This window comes from Leptopilina boulardi, unplaced genomic scaffold (genome assembly GCF_019393585.1).
Source record: "Leptopilina boulardi isolate dan_hultmark-lab unplaced genomic scaffold, ZJU_Lbou_2.1 LbouV2_310, whole genome shotgun sequence".
Classification (NCBI taxonomy): domain Eukaryota; kingdom Metazoa; phylum Arthropoda; class Insecta; order Hymenoptera; family Figitidae; genus Leptopilina; species Leptopilina boulardi.
The window spans coordinates 3,374,687-3,400,017 of NW_026137875.1; the positions used below are offsets into that span (position 1 = coordinate 3,374,687).

A 25,331-nucleotide genomic window follows, 5' to 3' on the forward strand; every position below is an offset into this window, starting at 1 on the left:
ATCATTAAAATATGTCAATAAATTTTAATAAAATTAATTTTTTTTTTTAAAGAATAATCTAAAAATTTTAATGGTTAATAACAAAACAATTGTTTTTAAATCCTTTTGGTACAGGGATTATTTATATAAAATACTACCAGAAAAGCCACATTTTAAAGATAAATAAAATAATTTAATTTTGGGTGGCACGTTTCAGAAATTATAACGCTATACACTGCAAAAACGGGTGTCATATTTTTTTTTTTTTTTTTTGAGACACTTTTGTAGTCACTTTTAAGACGTTTTGTAGGTGTCTTCAAATGAGACATTATAAATGCCTTATTTGAGACCAGTGATGGGTTGTGACGCATAACTCGGAGTTTTTGACGTAATATACGTAAAAAATGTATGCAACTATACAAAAATTTGAACAAAAGCTGTATCCAAATGTTCAATTTGTTTGAAAATTTTACAAAATACTATAGCTATAATCGTCTTCTGTTACAGCAGTGTAAACATTGTTATTAATATTTTTATTATTATTTCATTTATGTACATAATTCTATTGCTTTTATGTATAAGGGTCATTCCACTGGCTTTCGTCTAATAGTGGTTGCGACCAAATTTTAAAAAAAATCTAGTTTTAATATATGTGAAACTCGATGATTCCCTGAGTTCATTAACCATAATATTATGCTAAAAATTTTATTCTTTTTAAAAATATTAAATATCAAAAGTAGGAGGTTCACAATGTGATTTTGTAACCTTAAATTTTTCAATTTTTTTAAAAACGCTATTATTAAAAAACTATTAAAAATTAGATTTTGGAACTCACCAAAAACATAAATCACTTTATTCTGCACAGAGGAACGAAAGAATTATTGCAAAAATTTATTATTTTTGGATGATATACGATTTTAAAAAAAATTTTATTTAAATATTCTCAAGATTTTTATTTACTTATAACTTTTTTGTCGGTGCTCCGAAAAAATTGAGGTTTTGCACAAAGATTTTTTATAATATTCTTTACCTTCTATTAAAATCTTACGAAGGTGTTTTGCTTCGTATTGGAGATATTAATTATCAAAATTTTTTATTTAAAAAGGTTAATTAAAATACTTGAAGTTAACTGACCAAATTCAAACTGCTCCATTTTTTATAAAAATATATTAAAATGTAGCGATTTGAAATTGGTCAGTTAACTTCAAGTCTTTTAATTAACATTTTTAAATAAAAAATTTTGATAATTAATATCTCCAAAACGAAGCAAAACACCTTCGTAAGATTTTAATAGAAGGTAAAGAATATTATAAAAATTCTTTGTGCAAAACCTCAATTTTTTCGGAGCACCGACAAAAAAGTTATAAGTAAATAAAAATCTTGAGAATATTTAAATAAAATTTTTTTTAAAATCGTATATCATCCAAAAATAATAAATTTTTGCAATAATTCCTTCGTTCCTCTGTGCAGAATAAAGTGATTTATGTTTTTGGTGAGTTCCAATATCTAATTTTTAATAGTTTTTTAATAATAGCGTTTTTAAAAAAATTGAAAAATTTAAGGTTACAAAATCACATTGTGAACCTCCTACTTTTGATATTTAATATTTTTAAAGGGAATAAAATTTTTACCATAATATTATGGTTAATGAACTCAGGGAATCATCGAGTTTCACATATATTAAAACTAGATTTTTTAAAAATTTGGTCGCAACCACTATTAGACGAAAGTTAGTGGACTGACCCTTATACATAAAATAATGATATTTATTTTTTGTTTACAATATTTGACTAAAATTTTTTTTTAGAAATTAATGTTTGTAAAATGACTTTAAGCAGTAATAATGTGGACATTGTTGACATTACAGTCAGTGAAAACGAGAGTAATAATTCTGGAAGATTATTCAAAAAACGTAAAGTAAAGGCGCTCTCACACATTTTTGGCTGCCTGCAGGTTACCATGGCAACGCATGAGAGTGAGTGCGACAGAAAATTTAAAAAGTTGAATATTCAAATTTTCTGTCTCACTCACACTCGTGCGTTGCCATGGTAACCTGCAGGCAGGCAGGCAGCCAAAAAAGGTGTGAGTGCGCCATAAGTTTAATTGTCAGAATTGTATTTTTCAATTTTTTAAAAAAGATTATTATATTCAGTACTTTAGTAATTAGAAATTAATAAATTATTTTCTATGTAAACATGTTATTTATCATAGTTACCTTATATATTTTAAATGAATTATTAAATAGTATTATTTATAATCGCTTTTATTTTATATCATCACATCAGGAAACACTAAAAGAGGTTATGTTTACATTCACGATGACCGCTTTAAATCGTTGCCATATTGAAAAGGTATATTACGTTTTGTAGAAAACTAGAGACGTATATTACGTACGTAAAATACGTACAAAATGTAATGTAATTTACTTGAGGTATATTACGTGCGCAACCCTAATATTCTATGTGACTTGTCACTAAAACGTCTCAAACGAACTAAAACATCTTAAATGAAGACACTATTCGCGTCTTCTTTTTATGTCTCACATAAAACGCAGAAAGTGGGCTCGAAATTTAGGCTCGATAGACACAAACAATGTCTTAAATTTCTATAATGTCTTTAAATAAGACGTTTTAAAAACATCCTTTTTTGCAGTGTATCTATAAACAATAATGTTTAAAGGAAAATTTAAAAAATTAGTTTTTTTTCTCAATTTTTTTTAATACTCCAGTCTTGAAATTTTTATTGTTTCTTACAAGCAAGAGAAAATTAACCACGAAGGCTGTGTCTAAAGAAAGTAAAAACTTTAAACTACACTTACCGGTGAGCCAAAGTTGTGACCAATCTCGTGGGCCAAAGTCACGTGAGAAACTGCGGGAGGGACGTGCTTCCCATAATTCAACAAGGTCACTATACCCGTATTTAAGGATTTCATGCTTCCACGATAATGCTGCAAACCATAAATTGTTAATAAATTTTATTTATTTCTTTTTTTTTTTTAAAGAAAATATAATCAGAAATAAAAGATCTTTTAGATATTATTGTTATATTGTTAATTTTATTTTATTATATGTAACGTGCTCTAAATAAAGAAACCTAAGAATTAAACACATATTATAGGTTATGTTTACGACAGTTTTATCTTGATCAAAAGTTTCTTTTTAATTATGTAAAATCAATGTTAGTTTTTAATGAATATTTTGTATGTTGTGAAGATTCAATTATTTATATTGAAAGTTGATCGCTTTTGTGTACTTCAATTCCAATATCCATTTTTTCCTTCTTGGTGGTTTCTTTCTTCAGAGCGCATCACATATTTAGTTGTACTTTTATTTAACATTTCTAGAAAAGGATTTAATATAAAAATTCCACAACTCTATATTTTATGTAATACAAAACCGTACAACAATCCGTGGTATTTCGTAACAAAACTTAATACACTTTAGACTATTTTAAATCGATATTCCAATAGATAGCATTTACTTGACAAAGATACAACTACATAGTATTGCTCTAGTCTTGAATTCAACTACACACATATTTTTCATTTTTTATTTATTAACACCTCAAAACTTGAAGGATAAGTATGTTATTTTTTCATATACTATTTTATGAAGTCAGTCAATTTTGCCAAAATACTGGGCCAGGTTGACATTTAATAAAAAATTAACGAGCGATATTATAGTAAAAATCAATTTTTAAATCCTTTTTAACTGTATCAGTTGAATTGTAACTAACTAAAAGTAAATTATTGAAATTACTACCGTTTTAAAACTAAAATTCACAGAACCTAAGGCTGCTTCCACAACAGCTAAATCGCATCGTCTTAAGGCGCTCTCACACCTTTTTGGCTGCCTGCAGGTTACCATGGCAATGCATGAGAGTGAGTGCGACAGAAAATTGAAAAATTTGAATATTCAGATTTTCTGTCTCACTTACACTCGTGCGTTGCCATGGTAACCTGCAGGCAGGCAGCCAAAAAGGTGTGAGTGCGCCATTATGAACGATTTTTTGGACAATAGGATGCGCGCGCATCCATTGCCAACTGTTGACAATTTTATTTTACATGTTTCATTATTCCTATAATTTCAGCTTTTATTAATATTATTGATTAAAAAAATTGTTTTATATTAAAGAAAATAAAAATCTTATATCCTCCCAGATAAAATATTTTTAAAGATTTTTAGTTCACATGAAATAATTTTCATCTTCAAGACGATTCGGTTAATCTATTGTAGAACTAGTCTTAAGCCTTAAGCAGACGCGAAAGCTCTAATATAACCTCAAAACTGAAAAATGGTTTTTAATAGGCCTAAGCAGAATGAAATCTCTAATCGTAAATCTTAAGCTTTTACATGAGAGAGAAAAGAATAGAAATATCTTTTGTCCTTTTCTCTCTCATATAAAAATTTAAGATTTACGATTAGAGATTTCATTCTGCTTAGGCCTAACGCAAAAAAACATGTAATAAAAATTAATTTCAATTAATTTTTGAAGATTTGGTTATACCATTTTTGGAAAAAATTATGTTAAATATAGTTTTACTTTTTTTAAGCTTAGACAAAAATCGAAGATCATAAATTAAATGTGTAGCTTTTTTATATTAATTATATTTCTGCAATATCGCTTGTTTTTGTCTATAAATTTTTTTTTCCATGTGGGAATGTGTTCATAAAATAAAAAAAAATGTTATATAAATTTAACAGTATCTTCAATGTTTCAATCAGCGACTTGACATACGAAGCACGTGTGTATTTATAAGTCTTTCTTATACATTCCTGGTACTATTGAAAAGGTTCTTTGCGTTTATCTATGCGTTTGAACTTTAAATAAAAGAGAGAATGGTATACGTGAAAACAATTTTTATAGTAACCAAGAAGTGTTTATCGACACGCGATATTCTAAATTGTTACTTTTTAATAAATATTTACACACTGTTTATACCATATAATTTTTATTTTATAAAAATTTATATTTTATAAAAATACTATTGAAAACAATGTTTATATGCAAATAATCGATTATTTATGATTATTATCAAATAATTATATTTACCTAAACTAAAAAAATTTTATTTTAATTAATTTGAACCAATCGTTAAAAAAAAATAAAATAAAAAATTCAAGAGTTTCAGTTTAATAAAAAAAAAAGATAAACACACAAAGATAGAAAAATTAGATTTAAGTGTAATTTTTTTTTATTATATACTGGATACTTTATGTCTCTTCCACTAAAAGAGAATTTTATGACAAATTTATATTTATTTTATGTTTCAAACTTTATCGATGGACATAGTTCATGAAAATATTATATTCTCTTTAAAAGCTAAATTTTCTATTCAAAAAGTTATAAAAGTTTTCATTTCTTTTTTTTTTCATTAAATTTTAACTATTTTTTATTGTTAAAAAATATAGAGTTCTTAATTTTTTTTTTTATTATTTTTCAATTTCATTTTAAATTTGCTGCAATAAACAATTTTTTAAAAATACATTTCAAATTGCAGTACAGGTAATTAAGTTAAACTTTTTTTTTTAAATTAAAAAAATTTATATACCAATTTTTTAATTGAAAATAATAGAAAAAACACACTTTTTTTACCGAAAGTTGATTAAAATCGATTTTAACTTACCCCATTTTTCTCACACACTCCGCCTGCATTTTTTAGGTCGCCTGTCCAAGCCAAACCCAAAGTACCCATTTCAAAATCGCGATAGGTGAACATATAAGCCAGACAGAATGCGTCATAATCTTCCTCTGAAAATAAACAATAAATTAAAATTAGTAAACTGATATAGAAGTTCTATATATAAATATTTTTATATGTACATATTGTTTGAACGTGATACTTTTCATCAAAAACAGTATCTTCAAATATTGAATAATTATTATTAACGCATCAGTTGATTCATCAATTAAATGATTAATATTTTAATTGTAATGAATGTGTTATTTAGTAATAATATATTTGTAATTACAGGTGCTAAATTTAATAAAATTATGTTCTTTATTATGTAATAATAATTAAATTGAAAACATATCATGTACAGATAGCGTATTTAATGATATAATAATAATACTAAAAATAATAATATATATATATATATATTTTGTATATAGTCCAAAAAATAATAAAACACAAACTGCGTCAAGGAATAACGTTTTATTATAAAAATAATTTTAACTATAAATAATACTTGACAGGCTTTTGTGAGAAAAAGAGTCAAAAAGGCAAAAGCTAAGTTTAGCAGAAAATGGCTTTCAACTTTTTTGAAATAAACCATCGATTTAAGTCAAGAGTACATTTAAGCTCGAAACAAGAAACAAACCTTAATGCGACATGTGAAGACGAAGCTTTCCTTTCTACAAACTTAGTGACTTTAAATATATACGTATTCTTAAAAGCGATTTTTCTTCCCTTCAACTAGGACCTCAAAATTCACATATTATCATAAGAAGTTATAAAGTGTATATACTTTTCATTTAAAAGGTGAATTTTTTTTTTTTTTTAAAGAAAACTCAAGAAATCAAATAATATATATATTCTTTCTGTCGCTTATAGATTTCTTAGTCGTCAAAAAAAAAAATTGCACTGAAGAAACTACAGATATCACTGTAAACTTGATGGTATCATTTTGGAATGCAACGTTTTGATTCGATATAAGGTATAAAATTGATCCAAATATTTGGATCATTTTCAAGAAATGATCCAGAATATGGGATCATTTTTTGATACCTGAATTGGTATCAAAGTATAACTGTCATGGCTGGCATGCTCTTATTGACAAGTTTATTAATTAATTTATTCACTGCACTGAATATTCAGATATTAAAAATACTTTTATTATGAATTTTAAGAAAGAGAGAAGCGAAAACTTATAAATTGCGAACAATTAAATAAAAAAAAATTTATTTCGAAATAAAATGAAATACACTAACCTTTATTTATGTTTATCACATAAGATTTAAGTTAAGTTCACAATCACAACACTTGAAAATTTTTAATTATTTTTGTGGTTCAAATAATTATCAATAATTTATTTATTATAAATGAACAAAATTTAAGTAATGCACGCTTGATAAATATTTCTAATGCGTTGTCAATTAATGCAATTAATAATTTCCTATTACACAATATCATAATCGACATATATGACATTTGCAAAACAAACAGGGTTGGTATACAAGAGCCCAAAATATGTTCGTCCAAAGCAGAGTTGGGTAGAATTGAAATTATGTCCAACAATAATTTTCAGAAAGTGTATGCATTTTCCAAATTCTCGCTATGAGCGCTCAGTTATCACAAAAAGGTTCTCAACCTGTTTATAAAAGTATAGTTAAGTTTCATTGATTGAAACATTAAATTTAAATTAACATTTAACATTTAATTTTAACATTAAACATTAAATTTCATTAGTTAAAACATTGCAATTAAGAGGTAAACGTGAAACAGATTATAGTTTTTCATGTTTTCGATCAAGACAACGTTCCACACTCTTATCAGAATTTCTAATTAATAGAATTTTCATTTGTCTGAACAAAGATAGCAACATTTGAATTTTTTTCATTATTTTTACAGTTAAAATTATTTTTAACAAAACTATTAAAAAATAATTATTCAGTTTTTCCCTATTTCAAAATTACATGTGCGTCAACCTTAAACGTGAAACAGAATCCTACCCAACTCTGCTTTGGACGAACATATTTTGGGCTCTTGTTTCCCAACCCTGTTTGTTTACAAATGTCATATATGTCGATTATGATATTGTGTAATAGGAAATTATTAATTGCATTAATTGACAACGCATTAGAAATATTTATCAAGCGTGCATTACTTAAATTTTGTTCATTTATAATAAATAAATTATTGATAATTATTTGAACCACAAAAATAATTAAAAATTTTCAAGTGTTGTGATTGTGAACTTAACTTAAATCTTATGTGATAAACATAAATAAAGGTTAGTGTATTTCATTTTATTTCGAAATAAATTTTTTCTTATTTAATTGCTCGCAATTTATAAGTTTTCGCTTCTCTCTTTCTTAAAATTCATAATAAAAGTATTTTTAATATCTGAATATTCAGTGCAGTGAATAAATTAATTAATAAACTTGTCAATAAGAGCATGCCAGCCATGACAGTTATACTTTGATACCAATTCAGGTATCAAAAAATGATCCCATATTCTGGATCATTTCTTAAAAATGATCCAAATATTTGGATCAATTTGATACCTTATATCGAATCAAAACGTTGCATAAGTTGATCTTAATTCTTGTATCAATTTGATACACACAAGAAAACTGTGATATGATAAATTTGGTAATATTTAAAAGTTGTTTTTATGATAATTTATATGAAAAAAATTCGTCGAAATTTTCAACAAGAATTTTCAGTGTGTTTCCCGAGAACTTTTTTACGTACTGGGATAATTCAATTACAATATTTTTAACTATTAATATATAATGCAGCAATTACAAGAAAAGATGATTTATTTAAGCCAGGAAGTAAATTAAATTTTGTATCCACAAACATTAATAATGTATAATCATGAAATGTGTACAGTATAAATGGCATACGTTGAATGTTTCATGCATTAATATATTTACTATACAAAGAGGACTCATTACTGTACTCCGCTATTACTGGTACCGTCACTATGAAAGCCATCTCTAATTGGTTTCAGTCTCAGAGTATCGAAATAATTAAATTCCTAAGTTAAAATGTCTTTACACAATTGCGCTGAATACCATTGGAACGTAAACAAATATATATGACGTAATAGTTTATATATACATACAGTTCGTCGCAATAATACAACTTCAATGATAAAGATATATTTATATATACTAAAAAAGGTGTGGCCATTCGTTGAGAAATTTTATGCACCGATTTAATTATTTTAATGCACCGGAACTAATTAAACACCACCTGAATGTGGAATCCTTCTAATAAAACGCGAAACTTGCTCTCTCTCTGTAATGGACTACATAATCTTTTTTTTGGGGAATTTCGTTAAATTAAATTGTATAAATTTTTATTAATTATTCCATTATCATCAATAAGAATTTTATTGCATATTCTACAATACACAAAATATTAATATAATTATTAATTTTATACAGATTGAAAAACATATTCTTTCAAAATTGAAGAAATCTAAAAAAAAATCTAATCTATCTCTATCTATCTAATCTAATCTAAAAATTGGATTAAATAATTTTTTTTCAGTTTATACAATTTTAATCCAATTTTAATAGAGGAATTTGAGAGTAATACTTTAATGACTCTTATATTATGTATTTGTGGAAAAATTATCCTCAAAATATTTGAAGAATAAAATAATGTTTCTAAATATAAAAAAATAGTTTTGAACTCTTTTGAATTTTTTTTTCATTATTACATTAGGCTGAAAAAAAAGTTTTCCTTGGTGAATGCGATTACTTCAATTCCAAGGGATTACTCGTTACGAGAGTAACCCGTTGAGATTGTAATAACAGAACTTTACGACCGAACATAAAGGAAACAGTCTGACTCTTGAAGGAGAATGGAAAAATAAGTCACAGTTTTCATCAACTTGCTGGAAAAATATAAAAATGAAAAATAAAAGAATATCGCGCAAGATTCAAAAATTTTCGATGCGAATACAAGTACAATCAAACGGAATAATATATTACACATTGAAATTTTAATGTAAAAATGAAAGTAAAAGTTATTATTTAAGCCGCATTATTAAATGATATTTGTTTCAAATACAGAAATTATTGGTTGACACTAAAATTTAGAGTTACGTCTGATTAAAATATTAATAATGCAGAATTATCTGAAAACGATATTAGAAATCCCAAAATCCATTATATGAAACATACAGATTTGAGTATGACCTATTTATAGGTTAGGTTCTAAAGATGCTGTCAAATATCTGAAGTCAAAAGACTTGAAATTCCCCAAAATCCCCTAGGTATCACACTGGGTATGTAGGAGATAGATGTATATAGAGGAAAATGTTATCCTTCAAGAATTTAGATGTATTTCTATTTTTTCCACATTGAGAATTTTATTTCAAGTTCAGTCATTAATTTTTTTCCGTGCATAATTCACAATTATGAGAAAACTCATTATACAATTAAGTGGTTTATTAACAAAGTGTCTTAATATAATCTATGATTTAATTGTGTTCTTGAAAAGAAAGCACGGTATTGTATAGACGCTACAAGTGCTTTGGCATTTAGCCACTGAATCAAGTAATTAAATTTAGGTGTAACATGGTTACTGGAGAGTGGACTATTAATTTTGAAAGAGGAGGAGAAGATAAGAGAAAAACAGAAACCACTGAAATGATTAAGGGATCTGCTTTTGTTTTTCATGATAACAACCCAAAAGTCACAAGTGTATATATATAAATAAAGTAATCTGTCAATTTACAATATTTGATCGATGAAATTTTGATTGTATTCTCTTTTGATTTTCTTAATAATTGTAGTATTCTATGTTTTAAGAAACTATATTTTTAATTGGGGCAATCTGTTATTTCTTGAAATCTAAAGAAGTTTTTATTTTTTAAACATAGTCTTCAAAATCAAATTAAGAATACTTTTGAAATGCGTTCTTCTTATTACTGTATAGTAGATGAAAAATAAAAATGGTACAGTTTTGTTCAACTTTCGTAAATTGTATACTATAAATAAAATTTAACAGAAACTGAACAAATTGACCTGATATAGTAATGTACCAGAAAAAAACTTCCACAATTTAGATCAAATAACTTTTCAACTTATATTATATAAAAAACAAATATTTTCCATATTTGAAAATATTCGTTTTCGAAAATATTTGCCGTACAAATATTATCAAGAAACTGAGATTTCGCTTAAATAATCCGAACATTTTCTATGCGTTTATACATATACATATCTGTTTACAATAACCGCAGCGAACCATAAGAATGCAAATATCGATGACCTATATAACTTTTTGAAATCTCGAAATATTTGCTATTCGATATTTTGCATGGATTTGCATCTATCATCAGGAAATGAAAATGTTCAGCAAATCCTTCAATTTAGGGGTGTACTGAAGTTTTGAGGGCTATATACATGGGAAATGGAATGAGGAGGAAGGTAAACGCGATACTGGCTGCTACAAAGAAAGAAACTTATTCCATTCGGAAGTTTTGTGAGCGCCATAATACCCGACGACCGGGTCAGCCGTCAATAATGAGAAATGTTTGCCACTGGGGATTCGACCGTGAACGGCGAAACTGGCTACTCTCTATTTCAGCTACAAGGGAATTCCCATCACGTTCATAATACAAGCACACACAAGTCTCTTTTCCCATTGAGGACTGTGCGCCTCTACCATTCGCCTACTCTTTATATATATAAAACATAGTTGAGAGGCTCAAGTGGATCCCAAAAGCTTTTCAAAGCCTTACCTCGGCGAACTTCACACTTTTTCAGTCAGTCAATTTGTACAAGAGAAAACACGAGCGACTTCGACCCCAAAATTCTTTGCGCTAATGCTATTTTTCAAAGGGGATAAAAAAGCATCCTTTCCCACTAAAGACCCGCATCCACTCAATAAATGAAATGCGATTGTATATATACAAATGTAAATTATATGTATATTAGGGGTTTCACGACATTACACAATGGGCCAGAATCTCTATTTTTGTCCAAAAAGGTCATTTTTAAACTTGCTTTTAATTAGATCAGATGTATATTACATGTTCCCACATATAGTACGACAATTTTCACCAAGTTTGCTGCAAACTTGCACCATGTAAGTAAATGTCCTCTCCTACAAGTTTGCCACCAACCTGGTTTATTTTTGTTGCACATCAAAATGAGCCGCCTACACGATTCATTCTGAGTTCAGTTTTTTTCTGTGTTGCTTCATAATATTCTATTCTATTACCGAAAAATTACTGTATTAAGCTCTATTACAGTTATACTAATTCCCAGATAACACCGAACTTTACAGGAAGTTAACGGCGATAAGTTTGAAATTTAACGCTGTTAACTTCCCAAAAGTTTAAAATATCCTCAGAGTTTAAGTTAACATTGTTAACTTGTTGAAAGTTAGAAAAGTAAATTTGCTGAAAGTTTTCCTTTGTAATTTTACACAAAATTTTTATGGTAAACTTAAAAATCTATTTTCATGCGCAGATGTTTTATTCTATGGCAGCTAGGGCTGCGTAATACTTTTTAATTTCATTTCCCTTTAGAAAAGCTATAGATGTAATAATTATACATACATTTTGAAATATTTTTTTTTAATTTTGAATTTATCAGAAAAAACTTCTTGCAAAATTTATGAAAATTTACTAAAAAAAAAACTTTCGGCAAATTTAGCTTTATAAATTTCAGCAAGTTAACAGTGTTAACTTAAACTCTGAGGATATTTAAAACTTCTGGGAAGTTAACGGGAAGATAACAGTGTTAATTTCCTAACTTATGATCGTTAACTTACTGTTAAGTTCCTGCAAAATTTCTTCTAATTTATTTCAGCAAGTTTACCATAGAAATTTTCAATAAAATTACTATGCAAATTTTGGGCAATTTTCTTATGTAAACTTACAGTAAGTAAGCATGTTTAACTTTCTGCAACTTTTCATGGCAAGCTTGTAGTAGATAGGACATTTATATACATGGTGCAAGTTTGCAGCAAATTTGCAATGCAACGTTTGTAAGTTTGCTATGCAAACTTGCTGAAAAATGTCGTGCTATGTGGCGATTTCTGTACATTTTTGTACGTAGAATATTTTTGTGCTCGTTAATTAGAGATTTTAATGAACGTTTGGATTCTCCACTATAATATATAAAATCTCAATAACAGGGTTAATGTGATTTTTATGTATACATAAATACATAAAATTTTTTAATAAATAATTGCAGCTTCTTAATTAATTTTTAACTGAAGTTACACGTGATTAAATAAAAAGGGTTCCATGATTTTTTTGCTCAAATTTTTGAAAAATTCACTTAAAAATGCAATATTAAAAAAAAAATTTAATTGATACATTTTTAAGACAATTTAGTGCATTCAAGAAGAAAAAATCTTTAAAAGCCTAAAATTTTTAATAATTAATGGGATACAAATCCATAAAATAATTGATATTATTAATGTTCTGAGCGCCTATCCACAGGATGTCGACATATTTATAATAAAAATTAATAAATAAAAATATATAATTTACTCGGCAAGCAAAAGAAATCTCGAAAGAAGATTAAAATGGGTGAACCTCTTTTAAATTATTCAAAAGAGTGTTGATTGAGAGATTTATTACAAAAATCTACTCACAGTTTTGTCGTTTAATTATAAATATCCACTTCGAACAATTAAGAAATTTGTTTTGCCAGTCCACATTAATTGTACGTCGATTTTACACAAAAATTTCGTTCTCATACACAATAATAATTTACAATCGTCGACGAATGATCCAAAAGTGATCATATATCGACCAGTTGCGCGATTGTAAAATGAAAAGTATGAAAGTAATATAAAGATAGCTTTATTACGTTCTGCAGCCGTCAGGTGGCAGCTAAGCATGCAGCGAGCACAACGTCACAGCTGTCATTATAATTATTACTTTCCTACTTTTTATTTTACAATCGCGTTTTTGTATAGATTTGTACAATCTTTCGGATTTAAGAAATTAATAAGATAAGGATTCTTGGTATTTTGGCCAATTTTGAAAAAAGTGTCCGTGTTTCGAGAAAAAAGTATTTTAAAATCAATGTTTATTATTTTCACGTTCAGTGCCGTTTTTATAGGGCGATATAATTAAATGTGAAAGAATTTCAGAGACTGTAAAAAAAATATATAATTAGAAATATTCTAAAAATTTCCACTTATATATGAGAAATGTTGCAATTTCTCATTTTCATATAGATATTGAAACAAAAATTCCTAATAAAAATATTAAAAATATTTGAAAAATTTATTTTTAAAGTTATATTTATTAAATTGAAACCAGAAATTTTTTTTCAAAAAATATAAAATTGATTTAACATAAAATAGTTGGAAAAGTTTTTCCAAATTTAAGCTCATTTGAATCTGACTTCTTACTTTAAAGAAGTAAAAATAGAGTTTCAAAACGAAAGTCGGCTTAAAGTTTAAAGCACTAAAGCAATTTCCGCTTTCCGGCGACGTACATGACACAGCACGCAGTAATTTAAAGCACCCTTTAACTTTGTGAAACATGGTATCAAAAGTTTTAAAGTGGCCGTTGCTATTATGGTCCTTTTGTCAAACTAGATGTAGTTTATATTTCAAATTTTTTTTCAAATCTAAAGTTTTTAGAAAATTTCAAAAAATTATATAATAAATAAATCTTTATTATAGGTATAGGCATTATTATATATATATGAAATTTGATTTTTATACATATATTTTTTCTCTCAAAAAAGTGTAATTCAAAATTTGAATTTCATATATTTTGACGAAAAAAGAAAAATAATGTTTATTATTTAAATTTATTTTTAGAAACAAAGTAAAGTCTTTGATGAAAATATTTTATATTTTTCGATTTGGCTAATATTTAAAAAAATTTTTTGTACCCTATGAAAAAGGGTTTCATCATTTTTTCGAAATTTTTTAACACTTCGTTTACGAAATATAAATTTTTTAAAATTTTAGATTTTTAAAGATATTTTTTGAATGCTTATAACTTTCTTTAAAAAATGCATCAATTATAAAAGTTTTTTTTTCTGAAATTGCGTGTGTTTTTGGTGAATTTTTCGAAAATTTGATTAAAAAAATAACCGAAAAATAATTTACTAGAGTTTTTGCAATTTAAAGATTAAAATCCTACTTTTGAAACTTTGTATCATTCGAGTTTTTTTGAAAATTTTTCAAAAATACTACTTTCTATTATAAAAATTTTGGGCCGGGTCCCATCGTAAGAAAATAATATTTTTAATTTTTCGAAAGTTTTAAAAAATTTTTGAAGTTTTGCATTTTTTTAAATATACTTCCGAGTTTTTTAATACTACGTATGTATATTTATGTATTTTGATGTATTAATTACGAAAATAATAGTAAAATAACCGCAAATTTAATTTTCTTATTCTTTTTTTAATTTCCTATATAAAAAAAAATATTGTTTTTGAATACAAATACATTTTTTAACAATTGAATAATATATAAAATATTAAAATGTTAAGCAAATGTAAATTCTTTAATTAAAGTAATAAAATTTGAAACCATATATATATATATTATTCTCGGTAAAGGTTAATTCAATATTATAATGCACTGTAAATGAAAATTTACATTATCACAAAATTAGCGGTCTATTTATGACCCGACAAAGTTTGAAGAACAAAGGGAGGATTTGAATTTTAGCTGCTTGTTTCGCTCTGAATACTGAAAGCCTTTGAATTCCATTCTCTTTATATTTTATATATATATATATAGGCTTTTTAGTAGTTAATTAATTTAAATAATCAACTATTTCAATTACACAATGCAAAAGGTTAATATTATTTTATAAATGAAGAATTTGACTAACCGGAAAACAATTCCAAGTATTTCTCAACGCCATAGTTTCCTGGAAATCTGTAATTTGGGTCTTTCAAAGCATCTCCACTGTGAACTTTCACCCTTTTGATCATGAAACTGATATTGTCGGGCCTTCCATCCTGATTGAAATCTGAAATTGAGAATTTTAATTAATAAACAATTTATTGATATTTTTTATCTTTTATATTAATATTTTTACATTTTTGTTTATTTTTTCTTAAGTGTTTTTTTTACTCAATTAATGTTGTCAATATTTTGTTTATATTTTTATTTGTATTATAATTTTATATAAAAAAAATATATCAAAAAATTCATACTTATTAATATTTTCTTATTAAATGTTGCTTACAGTCAGTGTTTGACATTTTTAAATGCAATCATATTCTGAACGAGGATATACAGCGAGAATTAAATGCTTTGTTGACTGATATAATAAATTAATTACTGGATGCTTTCAATAGAATTATTAAAATAATTGGAAAATCGATAAACTAATTAGTGCTTTTATTAAATTGAAGATCCCTTTTTATTATTATTATATTAGTAGATTATTAAATTTTTAATTTTGAGAATAAAAAATCAATAAATTAAATACTAATTATTGAATTTAAAAACTAATTTATATATGAAACTTTCTAATAATATATTTGTTTGTATATTTATTTTATCACAAGTATACTTTAGTGATTTATAAAATAATCATATTTAATGTAATAATATAATAAACATAAAAATATATAAATTTTTTTTGTTTCCTCTAAAAAAGACAATGTTTAAATAACACATTTTTTGGCATAAAAAATAATAAGATTTTCTGTCTACACAATTAACATTTGAATTGTTTACATATAATGTGGAAAATTATCTTAGAAATAATCTGTTAAACGTCTCGAGAACAATCTCAAATGTTAGATTTTATTCGGACGAAGTTAAAGACATTATCCTATAATGTCTTGACATTTCCATTTTGCCATCTATAACCTTATCATTTTATTATGTCTCTATACTTTCTTATAAGCCTGCAGGCAATTTACAATAAAAATTTTTAAGAGAATGACAAATGTTCCTTTGTCTTATATGTGAATAAAAATCTGTATTTGTATATTTTCATATCTCCTAAAATTTATTTCGTTATCTTTATTAAGGGGCCATATACTTCAATTATACATAACGATTTTAAGAACTATTTCATTATACATAGAAGTACCTAGTTTGACATTTTTTTTTTTTTAGAAAATTAAATCTTTGAAAACTGAAAAATTTTATACACTTTTAACTATTTACACTAAAAAAAAAATTATTTGGATCAATTAAAAAATATCTGGATGACATAAAAATTATTTAAACCAAATAAACAATTTACTTGTCTATTATCCATTAAATATTTATTTGAACCTAATAAATACCTAAATATTTTATTTTATCGTATCTAATAAATAGTAATTTGGATCAAATTTAAATTACATCAAATAAATATAATAATTGTATCAAATAAATAATGCTTTAAATTAAAAAATTTTGAAAATTATTTTATTCAATACTTAATGTGTTTCTTAATTCAAATAAATATTTATTTGAATACAATTATTATTTTGAAATAATTAAAAAAATTTCTTTAACCAAGTATTTGATTATTCAAAATGAGTAGCTCAAAGACAAAATTTATTTGTATTAAAGAAAAGATTTTTTTGATTCAAATAAATCTATATTTGACTTGAATAAAAATTACTTTATTCAATTAAACGTCTTTCAATTCATTTAAAATGTCACGAAAAAATTTATTATTATTAATTAAATATTTTAGTGAAATTAATTAAAAACTGTTGGAAATAATAATAATTGTTAAAATCAATAATTTAATTGATCTAAATATTTTTTATTTTTTGTCATGAAATAATTTAGTTTACTTGAATCAATAAAATAAAATTATTGTGTCAAATAATTTTTAATTGCATCAAATAACAAATATTTCAGTGAATTAAAATTTATTTATAGTATAAATAAGCGTAATGCAAATAATTGAAGTCATTTCAATCACAATCAAATATATATTTTTTAAGATGAAAATAAAAAATATTTAATTCAAGTAAATATTTTTCAAATAATTTAAATTAATTGAACTAAATAATAATTTGTTTTTTCAGTGTAGCTTTTTAATATTCAAAAAACTAAAATTTAAATTATTACTCGTTATTATTTAAACACGTATAATTTATGTATACCTCGGTCACTAATTGACTTGTTTCAACTTTCGTCATTAATGGCGCGTTTGTAGATCATCATGAGTCGGCGAATTTTTTTTTTTTTTTTTTTTTTTTTTTTTTCTCTATCAAAAACCCTAAGAATTGAGAGAAATATGGAGCCTTAAAGAAATCTCGAAACTTTTGGAAGAAGGCACTTAATCATCGTGTTTGTAGGAACAGAAATGTTAGAAAACTTTTAAACATTTGAAAAGAGCTTTAAATGTTAGTGAGGGAAAACTTTTGTAAGGGAAGAAGGAGAAAGTGAAGAAGGGACAGAATTGAAAGCGCGCGACGCATTAAACTCGTTAGTTGGATGTTTCCCCTCATGTCTACTAATCAAAAAATATGTCATTTCTCTTTTGAAAAAAGAGCTTATTTCACTAATTGCTTCGTTCGATTTCCATATCGTTCGTCGACACTTTCAACGCGAACTAGGTGTACTATATGTTTGCGCCCTTAGAAAAAGTTGATTGATCTATATAAATGCGAATATTTCTCGTTACTTACGCAATCATCGCGAGATATGAACTTTTCTCCCCATATTTATATGAGAGGAAAAAGTTGTTAATTAACCCCGCGTGAAAATTATACACTCATATATTTTAAACTCTTAAATATAAAACTTTATAAAAAAAATGTATATCCTGAAATTGAACATTTATTCTCAGCCTCTACTTCAAAAATTCGATCTTATAAATTAAGTTTTTAAATACAATTCAACATTTTAAATAAATCTTTAGGAAATCTTTTTTAAAAAGTTTCGGTACTGTGGAGGTTATTTTACTCATTTTCAGTGAAACATTTTCTATAGTCGTAAACTTTATTCAATTTTTTTTAAGTAATACCTATTAGTAATTAATAATTAATTAAATAATTTTCTTTCATTTAAATAACTTTATTATGATTATTGTGTGAAATGCAATCAGAATAAAATTCAAATTTCAATAAGTGAGGCATTTCATATGAGAATACGGGGTCATGTCTCGGATTTTTCTCAAAATTCGGTAAATTGTAGTGATAGTGGTGCTAAATAAGTGTACAAATTTTGAATTTGAAATTTTTTAAATTTTTCGAGATATTTATAATAACAAATTTGAGCAATATTTTTTTGCTTTACTTATAACTTTTTTCCTATTAAAAATAGAGAAAAATGTTGTAAATGTTTTTTACGCGAAAGATCTTAAACTTTTAGAAAAAAATTACTTTTTTAAAAAAATATTAATTTTTAAACAATTTGTTTAAAAAATAAAATTTGTTTATAACTTTTAAACCTGTTCTCTCTCATTTAGTAGCGCGAAAAAAACCATGAATATTGTTTAAGTCATAATAAATTGATGGTTACATTTTTGAGATGGCATTATTTTTTGTTTTCGAGATATTAATTAATTAATTAACAAAAGTTAATAAAAAATGAAATATTATACGAACGAATAAAATTAGAGTAATTTGAAAAACACCATTAGAATGCTTATCAAAATCCGCATCCAACGAGCCCTATATGAACTATTTCTAATCAACGGGTGTTAAATTAATAATTCCAAAATAGTTCATATAGGGCTCGTTGGATGCGGATTTTGATAAGCATTCTAATGGCGTTTTTAAAATTACTCTAATTTTATTTGTTCGTAAAATATTTCATTTTTTATTAACTTTTGTTAGTTAATTAATTAATATCTCGAAAACAAAAAATAATGCCATCTCAAAAATTTAACCATCAATTTATTATGACTTAAACAATATTCATGATTTTTTTCGCGCTACTAAATGAGAGAGAACATGTTTAAAAGTTAGAAACAAATTTTATTTTTTAAACAAATTGTTTAAAATTTAATATTTTTTTAAAAAAATAATTTTTTTCTAAAAGTTTAAGATCTTCCGCGTAAAAAACATTTACAACATTTTTCTCTATTTTTAATAGGAAAAAAGTTATAAGTAAAGCAAAAAAATATTGCTCAAATTTGTTATTGTAAATATCTCGAAAAATATTAAAAATTTCAAATTCAAAATTTGTACACTTATTTAGCACCACTATTACTACAATTTACCGAATTTTGAGAAAAATCTGAGACATGACCCCGTATTCTCATATGAAATGCCTCAAGTAGATGATAAGTCTATTTATATGCCATTATTTAAAATTTAACGGTAATTATAAATAGATTTGTCGTCATTGGATTTAATTTTGACTACAAATCGAAATCAAAATTCGAATGTTAGCGTTAACAAGAATATTTTTCTATAGGTACTTTTGTTTAATTTTGCAAACGAAAATGTAAATTACATATGGTATGACTTTATCAATGGGCTCTAATTCTTTTGACTGAAAATCCGGTTATTTTTGTGTTGAATAATTAATTAACTGTCTCCAACGTGCATTAAAATTAAATTATATTATAATGACGTATTATAATACTGAAAAAATTTATTTGATACAAATGATTGATTTTACTTGACTATTGCGTCAAATAAATGTATTAAAATGAAATAAAGTTTTAGTGTTGAACATTACAAATATTATAACAAATATTAAATTTATTACAAATTATAAAATCATTTAAATAATGAAATCATTATATTTTTTAAGAATTCATGTTTGCTTTAAATTGATCATTTGGTTAACATATTGTATTTATATTTTTTATGATTCTAAAGCCTATAAAATTGGTACTAAATATATTTTTATTTATAACTATTTTCCCCATAGCAATAGAGAAAAAGAATTATGTAATTTTTTTTCCTGCAAAAACTGTTAAACTTTTAAAAAAAGCATATTGTGGAAAAAATATAAATTTTTAATTCATTTATTTCAGTAGATAATAAAAAATTAAGCCTCCATTGAAAAGTACGCTATAAATTTATTATAATTTAAATATTTATTTATGATTTGTTTCCAAGTTAAAAACAGTGAAAATGCGTTGAAAAATTAAAAACAAAAAATTTATTATTCAAATTAATTAAAAAATTTATAACATTTTTGCATAAAAAATATTTATAACTTCTTTTCCAGTTGGTAAAAAGAAAAAAAAGTTTACAATAAATTTTTTTTTATTTTGTAAGGTAATTTCGAAAGTCGTTGAATAACTGAAACTTTTTTTTCCCTTGTCAAAAAGTCCTAAATTCAATAATTTTAGAGTTAAATGTCATTGAAATTTTTTTTCAAAGAACGAAAATAAATACATTTATCCGAATTTAAAATGTCATAGGTAAATTTCACGTGGAATTGTCCATATATGTATAATTGTATATATATATATATATGGGTGATTCTCCGTGTAGCGCACGATTTGGTGTCTGAAACTTTAAAAATATTTTTTTATCGAAATGATAAATATCAATACATATTTTTGAAGATAAAGTGTCAAGAAATAAATATCCATGGTGGGCCGGAAAAATTTTGTATAATTTTTTAATTTTTTTTAAACAAATTAAAAAAAAATTCTTTGCTTGTTGAATTCTATAAAATAGTTGAAATTTGATTTAAAATGTTAATGGGAATTTTTGGGGTAATTCATAAAAATATATATAGCGCGAACGACAATTAAAAATTTTTATTTCGGTAATTTACGGAAATTTTCGAGGTAATTTATGGAAATTTATGCGGTAATTTATAGAAATTTTGTCTAAAATTCATAAAAATATGTAAAGCATAAATCACAATTAAAAACTATTATTTCTGTAATTTACGGAAATTTCCGCGGTAATTTACAAAAACATATATAGCGCGAACGACAATTAAAAATTTTATTTCAGTAATTTATGGAAATTTATATGGTAATTTATAGAAATTTTGGCTATAATTCATAAAAATATGTAAACCATAAATCGCAATTAAAGATTTTAATTTCGGTAATTTATGAAAAATTTCGTGGTAATTTACAAAAATATATTTAGCGCGAACGACAATTTATTTGGTAAGTTATAGTAAACTTACCGGAGCTATGATAGTTTATAATAAATATTTTTAATTTCGTTTGTTTCATTGTGTATTAAACTTGGACTAGTGACGGTCGAAATTTTGTGACGGGTGGAGACGCTGGGGTCGGTCGAACCGGTGGAACTGATGTTAATAATTTTTTTTTTTTTTTTTTTTGAGAAAATTATCATTTATTTTTAATCGGTTTCATATGTTTCACATATATATAGACTAAAATAATATAACTACACTTTATTTAACCTTTATTATTTAATTATATTCTATTTTTTTAAATAATATTGAAGGGTCGGTGGACGCCGGTGGAGACGATTTTGTGATGCCCTGTACAAATTTGAATCTTAAAAAGTGTAAAAAAGGATAAGTCAATTAGAAAATTGATTACTTCCTTCATGGATCAACTTAAAGAATATAACTTTTGCTGTTACTGAAGTAGAACTATATTAACATTTGACTTTTATTTAAATAATTCAATGTTTAATAATAAAACGCAGAATAACACACAAAAGTGCAGTCAAGTATAAATAGTAAAAAAAAAGGAAAATAATTTTTTTTTTGATCAAAAGTTTTTTTTATTCAATTCCATTACAATATACAATACTAAAATAGCAATAGAAATTGTATTTATTAGTGCACATTGCTAAAAATATTAACTTTTTTGTTTAAACATCCTGTGGGGACAGGTGAAATTTTGACGTTTTCAGCCTTAAAAACCACTTTTCACGAAAAATTATAATGTTAAATACAAAAATAACTATTGGCTTTTGTTTGTAGTCACAGAAATTACCTTTTTACATTAGAATCGAAATATTATGTGAATATTTTTTTGTGATTTTTCTTTCACAACATGAAAAAAAGCAAGTTGTTCGCTACGTGGAGAATCACCCATATATTTATAAAATTTGAATGAAAAACAATCTCTGACAGTTTTAGATTATGTCGTTCATGAGTTTTTGTGATTAAATTAAACTATAGTTATTTCAGAGAAGGGACAATTGAATTGGAAAAAAATCGATGGTCATCATCGTCAGATATTTTCAGTAAATCCTATTAGCTAGAGCGAACGAAGTGAACCGTGTTGATTGAACTTGAAACTCGATTAAACGCCGTAGCACGACAGGTTGTATTTTGTTAGTTAGCCTTCCTTGGGAATGGAAAATACCTCGACTCACTGTTCAGTGCTCACACAGTGTCGCTATTTTCGAAGGACTTAAATTCAAGCGTCGAAGTCAATTTGATCGAGTGTAAAAAGCAGTGATAGAAGTTTAAAGAAGCGCGCGTTGTGAGAAAAGGGATTCAAATGCAAACCAGAGTAAAAAAGAGAAAAAAAAAAAAAGATGAGAAAAGGGAGGGCGAAAAGTGCAAATGTCATTATAGCCATTTCTGCTTTCTATTTCCTACTCTCCTTTCTTGTCAACTCGAAAATTCATGAACGCGTCCACGTTCTTTATATACATATATTTCTTTGTTTCAGACATAAATGCAAACAATCCAACAAAACTTCATAAACACAAAAAAAATAAGTAAACTTAAACAGAAAGATCTGACATTTTGTCAAAAAAGAAAAAGGTTTTTAATGTTTGTATAACACAGAAAAAATTAGATATGAAATTTAAGCATTGAACTAAATTTTTATTAATATAAAACGACAAAAAAACATTTTTTAAAACGTGATTTTCTAAAAACCTTTTTTTTTCTCAAAAAGAAACACAAACGACTTTATTATAACAAATGACATGGAAAATATGAAAAATACATACGCTCTAAAAATTATTTTTAACGGATTTGCCGGAAGACTCTTTTCAAGTGTTTCATTATGCAAAAAAGTAAAGCTTAATGCTGCACTCGCGTCGTCATACATATAGTGCGAAGCACAGATTAAAATTTCATCGCAATTTTCATTTTTTTCACAAACAAATATAAAGTCGATTTAAAGAACTTTTCGTATATTATTATGTATAAAGTTTTTCACCATTTTTTTTTTTTTTTTAATTCGCAAAGTTTTTCTTTTTAATCAACTTTATAGGTAAAAAATTTGTCTGATTTTTTTTTTAAAAGAGTTTTAAAAAAATAATAACTATATAACGTTTTATATGATTAAAAAAAAATCTCTTTCGCATATAAATTATCGCGCGAGAACAATAAATTTTATTATGGTGGACAGAGTCATTAAACGCATTTAATGTTTGTCACATAAAGAGCTTACCTGTGTGTTTGTAAATCGAGTTGACCCTCTGCACGTGCCTAGTCATAACTTCAATGCAAGCTTCCTCCGTGCCATATCGAGCGAAGAACTGATGATCAGCTTGCAGATAAAGCATACATGTAGTTTTCCGTGGATCCACTGTTGCACGTTTGTTCAAATGTCTGACAAATCTCTCTCTGTCTAATCTATATAAATTTAAACAACAATAATAAAGCGTTTTTCAAAATAAGACATAAAAAAAAAATTAAATTAAATACTATTAACCCATAAAATATCAAGCATAAATTGGTCATTAATTAATTAACTATCAAAATCATTAACGCCCGAGTAGAATATACATATATTAGAATACGTTAAATAACAAAACGATAAAATTCGGACAAATGGATTTTAATAACATTTTTTCCAACGTTTCGAAATTACACTGATTTTCTCTTCAGTGAATTTGACGAATAAATAAAATTATAAAAATTAATAAAAACAACAAACAAAAATACAAAGAAATTAAATTAATATACGAGACGAAAATTAACAAGAAAAAATAAATTAACATTGAAACAATATAAATAAATTAAAATAAAGACAAATTTAAAGAATATAATAAAAAATATAAATTAGAACAAGAATAAAAACAAAATTTTAAAAACGAAAATACAAAAGTAAATTAGCAAAATAGATAAAAAAAAAAGTACAAAAATTATACAAAGGACACAATGTACAAAAATAATTAAAATAAATAAAAAACAATTTACCAAATACCTAATGCCCATATAAATAAAAATAAAATAAAAAATATAAGAATTATAAACTATTATTAGATGTAAAATTTTTTAAAACCATCAGGGTTTTCAGCGATTCTTGAAAAAAAATTCAAAGTTTTTAGGGTTCCGTTCACGCAGTAAACCGAAATGGAACCCTTATGGTTTCACTCATGTTCGTCCACAAAATCCTGCCCCCCCCCCTCTAAAATCTAGCCATTTCAACCGATTGGGCTCAAACTTCGTATACATGCATACGTATATTTGCGAGTAGATTAAAGGAAAATTATAGCGAACCCGATTGGAATTGAATTTAATATAGTTATAGTCCAAAAACTCGAAATTTCGGAAAAAAGTGTGCCACACCCCTTAAGTTTCACAGTTTTGGAGCTATGATTAGTTTTTATGATAGAAGATGCCTTAAAGCCAGGTCCAAGTGAGGCAGCGCCATCTACATTGATACTAAAATTTTGGAAAATTTTCAACAGCCTTTTCTTGAAAACAAGATGGTAAAATGCTTTTTCCGTTATGGATAATTGATTATTGGCAAGATATACACCAGCTAAAACTTTTTTTGAGTTAAAATAATAAAAAAAATTTCATGTCAATAAATTAAATATGAGCACTTTTTTCACAAAAACTGTAACAGTACTTTCTCAGAAATTACAATCAAAAATGCAATTTCCATTTGGAA

The 25,331-nt window shown here is 25.5% G+C and overlaps 1 protein-coding gene across 3 annotated transcripts in view; it reads right to left on the reverse strand.

The window, feature by feature from the left end:
• LOC127283644 (disintegrin and metalloproteinase domain-containing protein 10-like) overlaps nt 1-25,331 on the reverse strand; it is a 170,120-nt gene that overhangs the window by 22,895 nt on the left and 121,894 nt on the right. For all 3 annotated transcript variants that reach the window (XM_051308645.1, XM_051308646.1, XM_051308648.1), the window contains 4 exons: nt 23,880-24,064; nt 15,489-15,629; nt 5,606-5,730; nt 2,798-2,926 (listed from right to left, as the gene is read on the reverse strand). In XM_051308645.1, the coding sequence (XP_051164602.1) occupies nt 2,798-2,926; nt 5,606-5,730; nt 15,489-15,629; nt 23,880-24,064 (580 nt within the window). The remainder of the gene's footprint in view (nt 1-2,797; nt 2,927-5,605; nt 5,731-15,488; nt 15,630-23,879; nt 24,065-25,331) is intronic.